At 48.7% G+C, this 12,414-nt stretch overlaps 1 protein-coding gene across 6 annotated transcripts in view; it reads left to right on the top strand.

Annotated features, from left to right (window-relative positions):
- LOC100077745 (glycylpeptide N-tetradecanoyltransferase 2) overlaps positions 1–12,414 on the top strand; it is a 78,792-nt gene that overhangs the window by 55,727 nt on the left and 10,651 nt on the right. For all 6 annotated transcript variants that reach the window (XM_029077473.2, XM_029077471.2, XM_029077470.2 and 3 more), the window contains 7 exons: positions 1,188–1,296; positions 3,070–3,163; positions 4,059–4,184; positions 5,846–5,947; positions 8,717–8,800; positions 8,895–9,002; positions 12,025–12,155. In XM_029077473.2, coding sequence (XP_028933306.1) covers positions 1,188–1,296; positions 3,070–3,163; positions 4,059–4,184; positions 5,846–5,947; positions 8,717–8,800; positions 8,895–9,002; positions 12,025–12,155 — 754 coding nt within the window. The remainder of the gene's footprint in view (positions 1–1,187; positions 1,297–3,069; positions 3,164–4,058; positions 4,185–5,845; positions 5,948–8,716; positions 8,801–8,894; positions 9,003–12,024; positions 12,156–12,414) is intronic.

Below are 12,414 nucleotides of genomic sequence, written 5' to 3'. Positions count from 1 at the left end.
CTTCCCAGGTCTATTGCTCTAAGGAAGTGCTCCGTAAACACCTCTGACTGATGGATCACTATCGGGAAAGACAAACAGTGAAACGGTTTAGTGGCAGACACTGAGATGAAATGCGGCTTGGCAGAATTGCTCAGAGCAGAACAGTGAACCTTCCTCCTCCTTCCCCTCTTTGGAGGCAAGGTTCATTCATTCATTCATTCATTCAATCGTATCTATTGAGCACTTACTGTGTGCAGAGCACTGTACTAAGCGCTTGGAAAGTACAATTCGGCAACAGATAGAGACAATCCCTACCCGACAACGGGCTCTCAGTCTAAGGACTCACTCCTTTAACCCTCCACCCTCTGCCCCTGCAGCTCCACCAGGGTCAAGGGGGCAGGGGTCATGACCTCAGAGGCCCCATTCACCCGGTCCCAGGCACATTCCTATTATCAGTTTAAAAAAACGTAACATTCGAGTTCCGACCCTTTCATCGGCGACTCACGTTTCTCTTTATACTTTGCTAGGAAACCGGACATCCTTCTAGTAGTTTAGTTGTGGCGAACGTCCGTGCTGATCTTTTTCTCCTCCCTAAACTCCCTCTCCCCCTCCGGACTGTAAGCTCGCTGTGAGCTGGGAACGTGTCTACCAATTTTACTGTACAGTCGACCGCCGATCAATCGTATTTAATGAGCGCTTACTAGGAGCAGAGTATACAGCACAGCGGAGTTGGTAGACAAGTTCCTTGCCCCAGAGCTTACAGTTTAGAGAGTAGATTGGACTGTCCCAGGTGCACACAGTTAGCACTCAAGTACCACTGACTGATTAATCGTGTCTGAGACACGTCTGCGAATGAGAAAGGGAGGGATGGGAAATCCCCCCCCTGCTCCCCAACCCCAAATTGCCGAAGGGCTGGATTCTTCCACGTTCCTCTTCCACCGCCTTGTGGATTTAAAACCAGCCAGAAGCCCAACCCCGAAACACCTTTACCCCGATTTGAAATTCCCCTGGAAGCCAGGTGCAAATTTGGTGTCTGAATGGGGAATTACCTGAATGTTCCTGGTTACTTTTTTATGCATTTGCGGGTCTGTGTTTTTCTAATTTTTTGTTTTGGTTTTCTCTTTTCATGTGCGATCTTGGACCATTGAATGGCTAGCATGTGGGAGCCTGTGGATTTACTCATGTCAAACTTTCTCTGCTCATTTCAGAGAGTGAGGGAGTCACCCCAATTCACATAGCAGTGCTGTGTCGAGGTCGTGTTTTTGTCTTTGATGTCATGCATGACGGTGGTATGCTGACCCCTCCAGAGCTTCTCAGGTTTTCACACTCTTTGCGATTCTCGAGCCTCCCCAGGGCCCTCCCCAGGGCGTAGCATTTTCCTAGAGTTTTGGGCTTGCTTTTGAGAGGATCCGTAGCCTCTGATCCTTGCATCGCTTGGATGGGAAAGGAGGAGTTAATAGTAGGACTGAGCGCTAGGAAACAGGAAGCAGGTGGGAATTAGACCCCCAAAGGCCTCCAGTTGAAATTGGCTGTTTGCGTACCCGTACGTATTTATTTCGATTTGGCAGTAGGCCCTAGGGATTCTTGGTACCGAGTGACCAGTGATCTGAGAGGAACAGGAGTTCTGGCAAAATCAAAGAAAAACTTAAATTTGGGATGAACACCCTCTGTGATTTCTTTTTTAAAGGCTAGGAAATGGAGCGTGCATTTGGGAAAGCCTCCTTTTAAAAAAAAAAAAAAATCTCTGGACTCTAAAGAGAAGAAAACAGTGGGAATGGAATGCAGATGAGAGACTGAATAACTACAGTCGGAACTGAGAAAAGTAATAGGTTTTTAAAGGCCTCAGGGCATCCGATTGTGGAAAAACATTGGCTTGTGTGTGCGTTTGGCTCATAAAGTAGGATTCTACGGGCCAAACCTGCCCCAGGCCTTTTAAAAAGTTTTGGCTACATATGGGTCCTCTGTCATGTCCTTGATTGTTCTTCAAAATAGATTAAATTGCCTTGGGCCACCTCTGTGCCGCTTTTAATTTAAAGGGAAAGCGGGATAGTCCTGCAATTGGAACCCGTCTCAATTTCTTGTTTTGGGTTAGATGGGCTTCCGACAGTTTTCTGCCATATTAAATGGCAGATGATATTTTGTCCACACTAGCCCTCTTTGTATTGCCAGACCCCTTCCTCGGAGATGGAATCCCAGACCGTCATTCCTTGGTGTATCGGGTATGGGTAGAAAGCAGGTTTGAAGCTTTAGGAGTTTCACAACTCTCGTTGAGAGGTACCGTCTCGGTGCAGTATTCGGAGGGTTGAGTTACCCATTCCATTTTCAAGTTACACGGGGTAAATCTGAAGAACGACGAGGACTGAGTTGTCATCTGTGAGAAATGTTTAGTGCCTTAGCTGTCAGAGATGGGGGTTTTGAAGAGGAGACCAAGTATAAGCCGTACATTTTAAACATTTCACTACATTTCCATTATTCAGTCAAGAAGCTTTTGGGAATGCTATTCTGGCTTAGAATAAATCAGTTTCCTCAGAAAGACGCATATGTTTTTAAAGCCAGTACGAATGGACAGGTCGGATAAAGTATCAGTACGGTATCTGTGAAAGAAATGTATTTATGGGAGAATAATTCTTCATTAACTCTTCCCTAGAAAATGTCCATCTCAAACATGAAATATATACTGTTTGCAGAGTATAAATTATGTCAGCCACAAAAACGAACAAATCTCGATCTGCTCAGTCAAGATCCAGTCAGTTTCATCCTAGATATTATTCATTGTTCCTGTTCTCAAGTAAGAGGGAACTAAAACAAAACAAAAGAAAAACCACTCATACAAACCATTCCTTGGGCACAGGCATCGTTTGCCGCAAAAAAGGAATGAATCTTGATCTGCTCAATTAAGACCTAGTCAGTTTTGTCATAAATGTTATTAGCTAGAATAGTTCATCGTTCTCAAGTGAGAAGGAACCAAAAAAAAAAAAAGCGCTTATGCAAACCACTCCTCCCCTTGCTGTTTCTTGGAGAAAATGAATTAGCAGGTGAAAGGGTCTCGTGTGTGTTCTTAATGCTTTAATCTCTTTTTAACACCTAAAGGCAACTTACCTACATCCAAACGACATGCTGCAGAGAGGCTGACGGCCCTGGAGTCGCCGCATTAACCACTGAAGCCCGGACACGTTGGGCAGAGGTCAGAATGAGCATTTCGTGAACTGAGACGTCTTTCATTCATTCCTTAATTCGACTGTGTTTATTGAGGGCTTACCGTGCGCTTACTAAATGCTTGGGAGGAGTCGAGAGCGCCGACCTGGTCATCGAGGGAAGGGAGTTTGGGTATGGAGGCTAAGTAAGGCGTGATGAGTTGAGAAAATTGGATGGGGTCTAAAAATGGGGGAAGGGTACAGATTTACAGGGAGGAAATGTGTGGGAGAGGAGGCGAGTGAAGAGGCTGTGGTCGGATAGAGGGATTTCGGAGTTAGTGAGGGTAGAGATTGAGCAGTGGCTAGAGATGATGAGGTCGAGTCTGTGTCCAAGTTGGTGAGTGGGCGAGGTGGGGTGGAGAAGGAGGGCAACGGAGTCGGCGAGTGATAGAAGGCGGGCGGCGGAAGGGTCATGGGGAACATCTCTGTGGATATTCAAGTCCCCGAGGATCAGTGTAGGCATGGAGAAAGAGAGAAGGAATGTGAGAATGGGAGCAAAATGGTTAAAGAAATTGGAGGTGGACCTCGGGGACGGTAGATGACCGTTGCTAGACTCTGGAATGGATGGTAGAGGCCGATGATATGGGCTTCAAAGGAAGGGAGAGGAAGGTATGGAGGAGGTGGAATGGAGGTGTGAGAAGGAAGCCGCCTCCTTTCCCAGTGAGTCTGGGGGAGCGGGAGAAGATGCCACCCCCCCCCCGGGGAGAGCAGCAGGGGAGACCGTGGCGTGTGGGGAGAGCCAGTTTTCAGTGATGGCGAGGAGGAGTGATTTAGTCAGAAACGGGTCGAGGATGAAGGGAAGCTTCCCCGTGGCGGAACGGAGAAACGTCTTGGGTTGTCTGGTTTGGTTCCGATCCGTTGCGTCTGTGGCACCCTGTCTTCCAGGCACGGGACTACCTGATCGGTCTGGATCAGAAGAATTTAACTCTGCTGGAAAAGATTCAGAGCAGCCTGCTGGTCTACTCCTTAGACGATGCTAGCCCCCAAGTGACCCCTGAGGATTATTCTGAGGTAATTCCATTCTTCACTTGGTTGTCACCCGTATCTTTCTCCAGGAGCTCGAACAAAGATTCCTCCCCCTCTTTCTGTACAGATTCAAAATCGGGCATGTTTTTTTGTCCTCAGACTCTCCCTGAAGAGAGATGACTTGCACATCACTGTTTGACTCCTTAAAGGGAACACGCTGTTCTCTCGCTGTCTGAGCTTCGGTTTGCGATGTCGGGAGAGGTTCACGGCGTTCGTTGAGCGTTTTCTATGTGCGGAAGACTGTGCTAAGCGCTTGGGGGAGTACAGGACAGAGTTGGCAGATGAGATTCCCTGCCCACAGCGAGTTTACGGTCTGGAGGGCGTGATGTTTCCCCACCTCAGGTTTCTGGGGTGACCGAAGGAGATGTTTGTGTCTTTTCCACTGCCTTTCGTGACTCTTCTGCCCTCCAGGCTGCTGCTTCCTGGATTTCCCCCCTCTTTCTCTGCTCTGGGAACCCTCTACACTGAGATGCAGCGTAGCCTAGTGGATAGAGCCATGGGCCTGGGAGTCAGAAGGACCTGGGTTCTGATCCCGGCTCGGCCACTTGCCTGCTCTGTCACCTTGGGCAAGTCATTTCATTTCCCTGGGCCTCAGTTACCTCCGTAAAATGGGGATGAAGACTGTGAGTCCCATATGGGACGGGGACCGGGCCCAACCTGATTTGCCTGTATCCACCCCAGCGCTTCGTGTAGTGCCTGGCGCCGTGTGAGTGCTTAACAAATACCGTAATTATCGGTAACTCCACATTGAAAGCCCAGATTCAAGACAGTGTGTAAACTGATGAGAACTGCTTTGCAGAATCGTAAGGTTAGAAATCCGAAGAGGAACTCGACAGACAGCCGAAGGTTTTCATCGGGGATACCGAGGTGAAAACCGTCAATGAATTCTGTTACCTTTGCAGACCTCCGTCCAAAATGATCGAATACCGTAGTGCGGGAGGCTCACGGGGCAATAAACTTCAGGGCAAACCTGCATGTCTCCCGATCAGTGGGTTTTTTGGTTTGCTTATTTTATGATATTTGTTAAACGCTTACTACGTGCCAAGCACCGTCCTGAGCGCTGCTGTCCAGCGAAGTTAATCAGATCGGGGACAACCCCTGACCCACGTGGGGCTCACGGTCTAAGTAGGAGGGAGAACAGGTACCGAAACCTCATTTTGCAGTAGAGGAAACTGAGGCACCGAGAAGTGAAATGACTTGTTCAAGATTAGAATCCAGGTCCCCTGGTTCCCAGGCCTGTGTGCTTTCCACCAGATCAAAAGGTTTGCTGGTGCTGTTCCGAGTGTATCGTACCTACCGTGGTGTTTAATACGGTGCTTGGCACGTATTAGCTCCGTGGGGGTCAGGGACTGTGTCCAACCTTGTATTAACTTATATCTGCCCCAGTGCTTAGACCAGTGCTTGGCTCATAGAAAGTGCCGATCAAGTATCCCAGTTACCGTAATCATTATTAACCAGTACCGTGATTATGACAAATACCCCAGTTATTATTATTGTCATTAAAAAGATTATTACTCCCAATGTGGCTACTTTCACTGGTGCTCACTTGAGCCCCGAAACTTAATAAATACCAGAATTCCCGTGATTATTACTAATAAATATCCCGGTTGTTGTTATCTTTAAAAAGCTGATTATTCCCGCCACAGGTGCTTTCGCTGGTGCTCGCTGGAGACCCGACAGTTCGCTGGGGTGACAAATCGTACAACCTCATCTCCTTTTCCAATGGAGTATTTGGCTGCAATTGTGATGTAAGTAGAACGGGAAGCCCTATTTTTTAAAAGAATGGTACTGGTTCAGCGCTTACCCGTTTCCTCGACTCACCTCTTCCGTCGAACCCCCACATTCGGTCTGTCGCCAGATCCTGCCGGCTCACCTTTCACAGCATCCTCGGATCCTCCCTCCCTCCCGCATCCGGACGGCTACCACGTTAATCGAAGCGCTCATCCCATCCGGCCTCGACGGCTGCATCAGCCTCCTTGCTGACCTCCCTGCCTCCTCTTTCCCCTCTCCAGTCCGTGTTTGGCTCTGCTGGCCCGGTCGTTTTTCTAGCGGATGTTCATTTGGGTGTCTCCACGCTCTCAAGACCCTCCGGGGGTTGCCCTTCCGGCGCCGCATCCAACAGAAACCCCTCGCCGTCGGCTTTAAAGCCCTCAATCGCTCTGCTCCCTCTTCTCCCTATTTTCTACCCAACCCAAAGCGCTCACCTCGCTCCTCTAATGCCAGCTTACTCTTTGTACCTTGATCTCGTCTGTCTCGTGGCCAGCACCTCGCCCGTGTCCTGTCTCTGGCCTGGAACTCCCTCCCTTTTATTCTCTAACAGACCCTCAGTCTCCCCACCTTCGAAGCCCGATTGAGGGCCCATCTCCTCAAGAGGCCTTCCCCGACTAAGCCCTCCTTTCCTCTTCTTCCCTCCCTCTTCTGAGTCACCCTTACCCTTGAATCTGTACCCTTTATTTACCCCTCGGTCTCACACCACTCATGTCCATCGTTTATTTATTTGGTTGTCCGTCCCTCTAGACTGTCAGCTTGTTTGGGCAGGAAACGTGTTTACCAACCCTGTTGTAGTCTACTCTCCTAAGCGCCAAGTACAGGGATCTGCCCACAGTCGATATATTGATCTTTAATTCCATCAAAAAAAATCAGGGGTACTGACTGAGCGTTTATTCCGTGCGGAGCACTGTACCAAGCGGTTGGGAGAGCACAATAGAGTGAGGGAGAATAGTCCAACCTATGGTTCACCCGGACCTGGTTCCCGGCGGGGCCGAGACTGTGGACACTAATCTGGGCTCTCCCATGCTTCGAAGGAAACGGAGTCTTTAGCTTCTTATGTGCAGGGATCAATCAGTTAATCGGCGATGTCTACTGCGCACTTACTGGGTACAGAATATTTGGGAAAAATACAGTGCTGCCGAGTTGGAAGACAGGGAACTTACAGTCCAGAGGAGAAAGCAGATGTAAAATTAGATCGGGGATAGAGGAAGGTCGCCTGTCAGGGTATTCACGTACGTACTGTGAGCTCGAGATGAGTATCAAGATCCACAGCCAAGAGCTAGGGACACACCTTTCTGTTTATTGTTTGTACCGTCTCCTTGATCCTTATTCCCGCCCTGCACGCCCAGGCTCCCTTGTCTTTTCGGTACTTCCACTGTGGCTTTACCTTCATTCAGTCGCATTTATTGAGCGCTTACTTTGTGTGTGTCCATGGCTCCAGCCACTGCCGCTGGGTCACCCTTTCCCCTCCATTCCTCTCGGGAGCTGGCTGCTCAGATGCGGAAAGGGACTGTAACCTCGTTATAGGCAGGGAACGTGTGCTAAAACTCTCTTGCACTGTACTCACCCAAGCGCTTAGCCCAGTGCTCTGCCCACAGTTAAGGGCTCAATAAATACCACTGATCGATCGAGATGCGGCGTGGCCCGAGTGGAGAGAGCAGCGGCCTGGGAGTCAGAGGATCTGGAGGAGTGACCTTGGGCAACCTTTTCAAGCCTTTGGGCCTATCTAAGGGACTAAAATAAGCCTTAGGGAGATAGTTCCCCATTAAGCCCATGGAGTGATAGATTTACCCCTTCCTTCCTTCCTTCCTTTCTCCCTCTTCCCCCTTTCCTTCCTCCCTTTCCTCCTTTTCCTTCCTCCTTTTTCTTCCTTCCTTCCTTTCTTCCCTCCCTTTTCTTCCTTCCTTTCTTCCCTCCCTCCTTCCTTCCTCCCTTTCCTCCTTTTCCTCCCTCCCTTTTCTTCCTTCCTTTCTTCCCTCCTTCCTTCCTTCTTCCTTCCTCTCTTCCTTTTCTTCCTTCCTTCCTGCCTAATGGGGAACTTCAGTAAGTTTTGTCCAATTACTCCAGGGAACAACACTTCCCAAGGTGCTAAGGAGTGAAAATCTGGTGTTAACATTTAAGAGTGTGCATTTGGGCGTGTTCAGTATTTCAGCACGATCAGATACAGCATAATGATAGTGCCATTGTTGAAACTAACTCTTAGGAAGAATTGCAGTCTAGTGGAAAGAGCATGGGCCTGGGCGTCAGAGGACCTGGGTGGCTCTGCCATGTGCCTGTTTGTGTGACCATGGACAAGTCACTTTACTTTTCTGTGCCTCAGTTCATCTGCAAAATGGGGATAAAGAGGGTGAGCCATGTGTGGGACAGGGACTGTGTCCAACTTGATTATCTTGTATCTACCCTGGCACTTAATAAGTGCCGGCATATAGTAAGAGCTTAACAAATGCCTTTATCGTTATTATTATTATTAGTGATACTAAGTTGTATCATTTTCTGCATTCAGATTGAAAGAGCAAACTTCATCTCATGAGTTTTCCTATTTTATAATATATCGGTTACGATAGCATACCACCCGGTAGCAGATTAATTTGTCGCATGCATTCTGTAGCTTTCAAATATAGAAAACCTAATTTCCCCACAACAGGTTCAATCTAGTGCGCTAAGAGGAAGGGGGTAGGAGGAACTAAGCAGGTTTTGTGAACCTTGAGGTTTTTAAAGGTACTCATTTTTTTTTCCTTCTCTTCTAGCACGCTCCTTATGACGCTATGGTCATGGTGAGCATCTGCCATTACGTTGATCAGAAGATTTTTGAAACAGAAGGAAGATGGAAGGTCTGTTTGACTAAGAGCCTCCGCATCCCCTTCAACTTTATTTGACATCTCTAATCTGGCACAAATAATATTTACCAGCCTTCTCTGCTCTCAGGGATCCGATAAAGCCCGAGATATACCACGACCAGAAGAGCTCGTTTTCACCGTGGACCAGAGAGTATTAAATGACATCGAAGGTGCTAAACAGCAATACTTTAAGCAGGTGAGCTCGTTTGTTTTCTTTCCGCCTACCGAGAACGAGAGGCAGCCCGGGGAGGTTGGGAACATACATCAAAGTAGAAGGCTCGATCCACGCCCTGGGGAATCCATAAGGCAACGGCGGAGAAGCGAGTTTACAGGTCGCAAATGTTCATCCGGAGCGAAGACAAGGGCAGGGAGATAACGAAACACCAAAGTAATTAAATCAGCTGAGGAACGGGAAGTGGCATGAGTGCCAAGGTGGCCGAGGGGATGGCGTGACCAGGAAGGTGGGAAGGTTAGGCGGTTTGGGCGTTGGCTTTTAGTTAAGTGATCTGCCCAAGGTCACACAGCTTTTAGGAGAACTCGAAGGTGAGAGAGACTGTGATCCGGTGTTAGGGTACGAAAGGGGGGAGGCGGGAGAGATGGAAGTCAAGGGTAAGAGCCAGCTAGAAGGTTTATTTGGAATTAATTATTAATTATCATGTTTGTTAAGTACTATAATAACGATTATGGTATTTGTTAAGCACTTACTAAATAGCAGGTACTGTACTAAGCGCTGGGGTGGATGCAAATTTGTCAGGTTGGACACAGTCCCTGTCCCACACGGGATTCACAGTCTGAATCCCCATTTTAAAGATGAGGGAACTGAGGTCCAGAGGAGTGAAGTAACACGCCCATGGTCACGTGGCAGAACCAGGATTAGAGCCCGGGTCCTCTTACTTCTAGGCCCGGGGATCTTTCCCCTAGGCCACGCTGCTTCTCGAAGAAACGAAGGGCACGAAGCAGACTTGTGGGAAAGAGCGGAATTAGAGAAAGAGCCCGGAAGCCATGTGTGAGATACGTTCTGAACGGCGTGATTCAGGATGATGATCTGACCCACCGAATGCATTAGAGATTGAAGGAGGGAGAGCCCGGGGCAGGGAGATCGGTGAGGAGGGAAGCAACGTGGCTTAGCGGGTAGGGCACAGGCCTGGGAGTCAGAAGGTCATGGGTTCTAATCCCGGCTCTGCCACGTGTCAGCTGTGTGACTTGGACAAGTCACTTCACTTCCCTGTGCCTCATTTTCCTCATCTGTAAAGTGGAGAGTCAATGCCCGTTCTCCCTTCTACTTAGACTGTCATCCCCATGTGGGACAGGGACAGTGTCCAATTGGATTATCTCGCATCTACCCCAGTGCTTAGGACAGTGCTTGGCATGGAGTTAGATGGTATTGTTGAGTGCGCTGGAAGAGATAGGAAGAGGATTTCAGGACTAGTCAGGTGGAGTTTAAGTTGTCCCGGAGTTGGAGATGTCCTGGAAATGGTCGCGTTCAGGCCTGGAGTGCGGGGTTTGGGAATCGTCAAAATATAGGTGGGAGCTGAAAATTGGGGGGCAAACAAGCCCCCCAGGAGAGCGAAGAATGGAGAGCGAAAAGAATGAAGGGACCAGAACAAGACTTTGTGATCCAGCCACATTTAAGGGTAGGGCGGTGTACAGAGCCAGCCAAGAAGACTTAAAAAGAAGTCCACCAGGCAAAACGGGAAACCAGAGACTGCGTGTGGGTCAGGCCAAGGCTGAAGGGAGTGATCAGCAGAACCTAATAATTTGGCTATTGTCATTATTATTAGACAGTGCCTACGCCATTTGACACGTAGCGTCTAATTGTCGTTATGGTATTTGTTGCACACTTTGTGTCAAGCACTGTGTGAAGCATTCAAGTTTATGAGGTCGGACACAGTCGCTGTTCTACGTGTCTAATTTAGAGGGAGAACGGGTTTTGAATTCCCATCTTACGGACGAATGGCCATTTTCTAGAGGCAGTGAAGAGGTCAAGGAGGGGATCAGGACAGAGCGAGAAGTAGAGGAGGGAGGTAAGAGAAGGGAAGAGGGTGGGAGCAAGTGTTTGGAAGAGGCGAGAGGGGCTGGATTTTTATCTGATGGTATTTGTTAAGCACTTACTACGTGTTAAGCACCGTTCAAAGCACTGGGTAGATGCAAGTTAATCAGGCAGGACACAGCCCCTGTCCCTCATGGGACTCACGGTCTAAGCAGGAGGGAGAGTCGGTTGTTGAATACCCATCTTACAGCTGAGGAAACGGTTCTATAGACTGTAAGTTCGTTGTGGGGAGGGAATGTGTCTACCGACCTGCTGTTGTACTCTCCCAAGCGCTTAGTACAGGGCTCTGCACTCTGATGTGGCTCCCCTGGAGGTGAGGAGAGAGGGAGAGAGAGAGAGAAAGAAAGGAAGAAAGAACGTGCCAGGCCTTCGGACCCCCCAGAAAAAGTGAGACTGGCATCATTACGCCAGCTAAGAGACGCCCGCGGTCACACTGATGCGTCAGCTGACTTACTGGGAGAAACACACACCGCAACTACAGAGAAATAGCCAAGAAAATGGCCAAAGACAAACCTCGCAACGCCTAGCAAGATGGACTTTTCTTAAAATCCATTTTCATTTATAAAAATCTCAAGATCCTAACCCCACATTTCCCGCTAGGTCAGGAACTTCTCTGTGGTTTCAGGCAATCGGTGGTATTTACTGAGTGCTTACTGTGTGCAGAGCGCTGTACTAAGTGTTTAGGAGAGTCCAATATAATAATAATAATAATAATTATGGTATTTGTTAAGCGCTTACTATGTGCCAAGCACTATTCTAAGCACTGGAGTTTATACAAGGTGATCAGGTTGGACACAGTCCCTGTCCCACGTGGGGCTCACGGTCTTAACCGCCGTTTTACAGATGAGGTCACTGAGGCGCAGAGAAGTTATGTGACTTGCCCAAGGTCAAACAGCAGACAAGTGGCGGAACCGGGATTAGAACCCATGACCTTCTGACTCCACTGCACCTTGCTGCCTCTGTAGAAGACATATGCTATGTCATATATTGTAGGCAAGGTCCCTGCCCACGATGAACCGCTCATTAGTGTTTTCCGAGAACAGTGTGGTAGGTGAGGTTTTGCTGTAAGGAATTATACAGTGGCCGTTTTTAATAAATGGATTCATTTAACCGCTGTTTATCCGCAAAGTTGTTGGAAGCATCACTGGCATCTTTTACTCCTGATTAGGCAGCCGATATCCAGCTGGTAGGCTACGCCTTTACTACTTTTGGCAAAATGCTCCTGAAGAAGAAACGGCTTCACCCCGACACCTTCGTCCAGCTCGCTCTCCAGCTGTCTTATTATAGACTCTATGGGCGGTAAGAAAAATGTCTCCTCTGCACGTAGGCCGGGGCGTCAGCGTGAGGTAGCGGAAAGAGCCCGGGCCCGGGAGTCAGAGGACCTGGGTTCTAATCCCGGCTCTGCCGCTTCTCTGCTGGGTGACCTTGGGCAAGTCATTCAACTAATCTGTGCCTCAATTCCCTCATCTGCACGAGGGGGATTGAATATCTAGTCTCCCTCCTAGTTAGAATGCGAGCCCCGTGTCCGTGCGCTGTCCGCGACTCCTCTCCGGCATTC

The sequence above is a fragment of the Ornithorhynchus anatinus genome, chromosome 13 (genome assembly GCF_004115215.2).
Source record: "Ornithorhynchus anatinus isolate Pmale09 chromosome 13, mOrnAna1.pri.v4, whole genome shotgun sequence".
Lineage (NCBI taxonomy): Eukaryota > Metazoa > Chordata > Mammalia > Monotremata > Ornithorhynchidae > Ornithorhynchus > Ornithorhynchus anatinus.
This window is presented reverse-complemented; position numbering and strand designations above follow the sequence as displayed.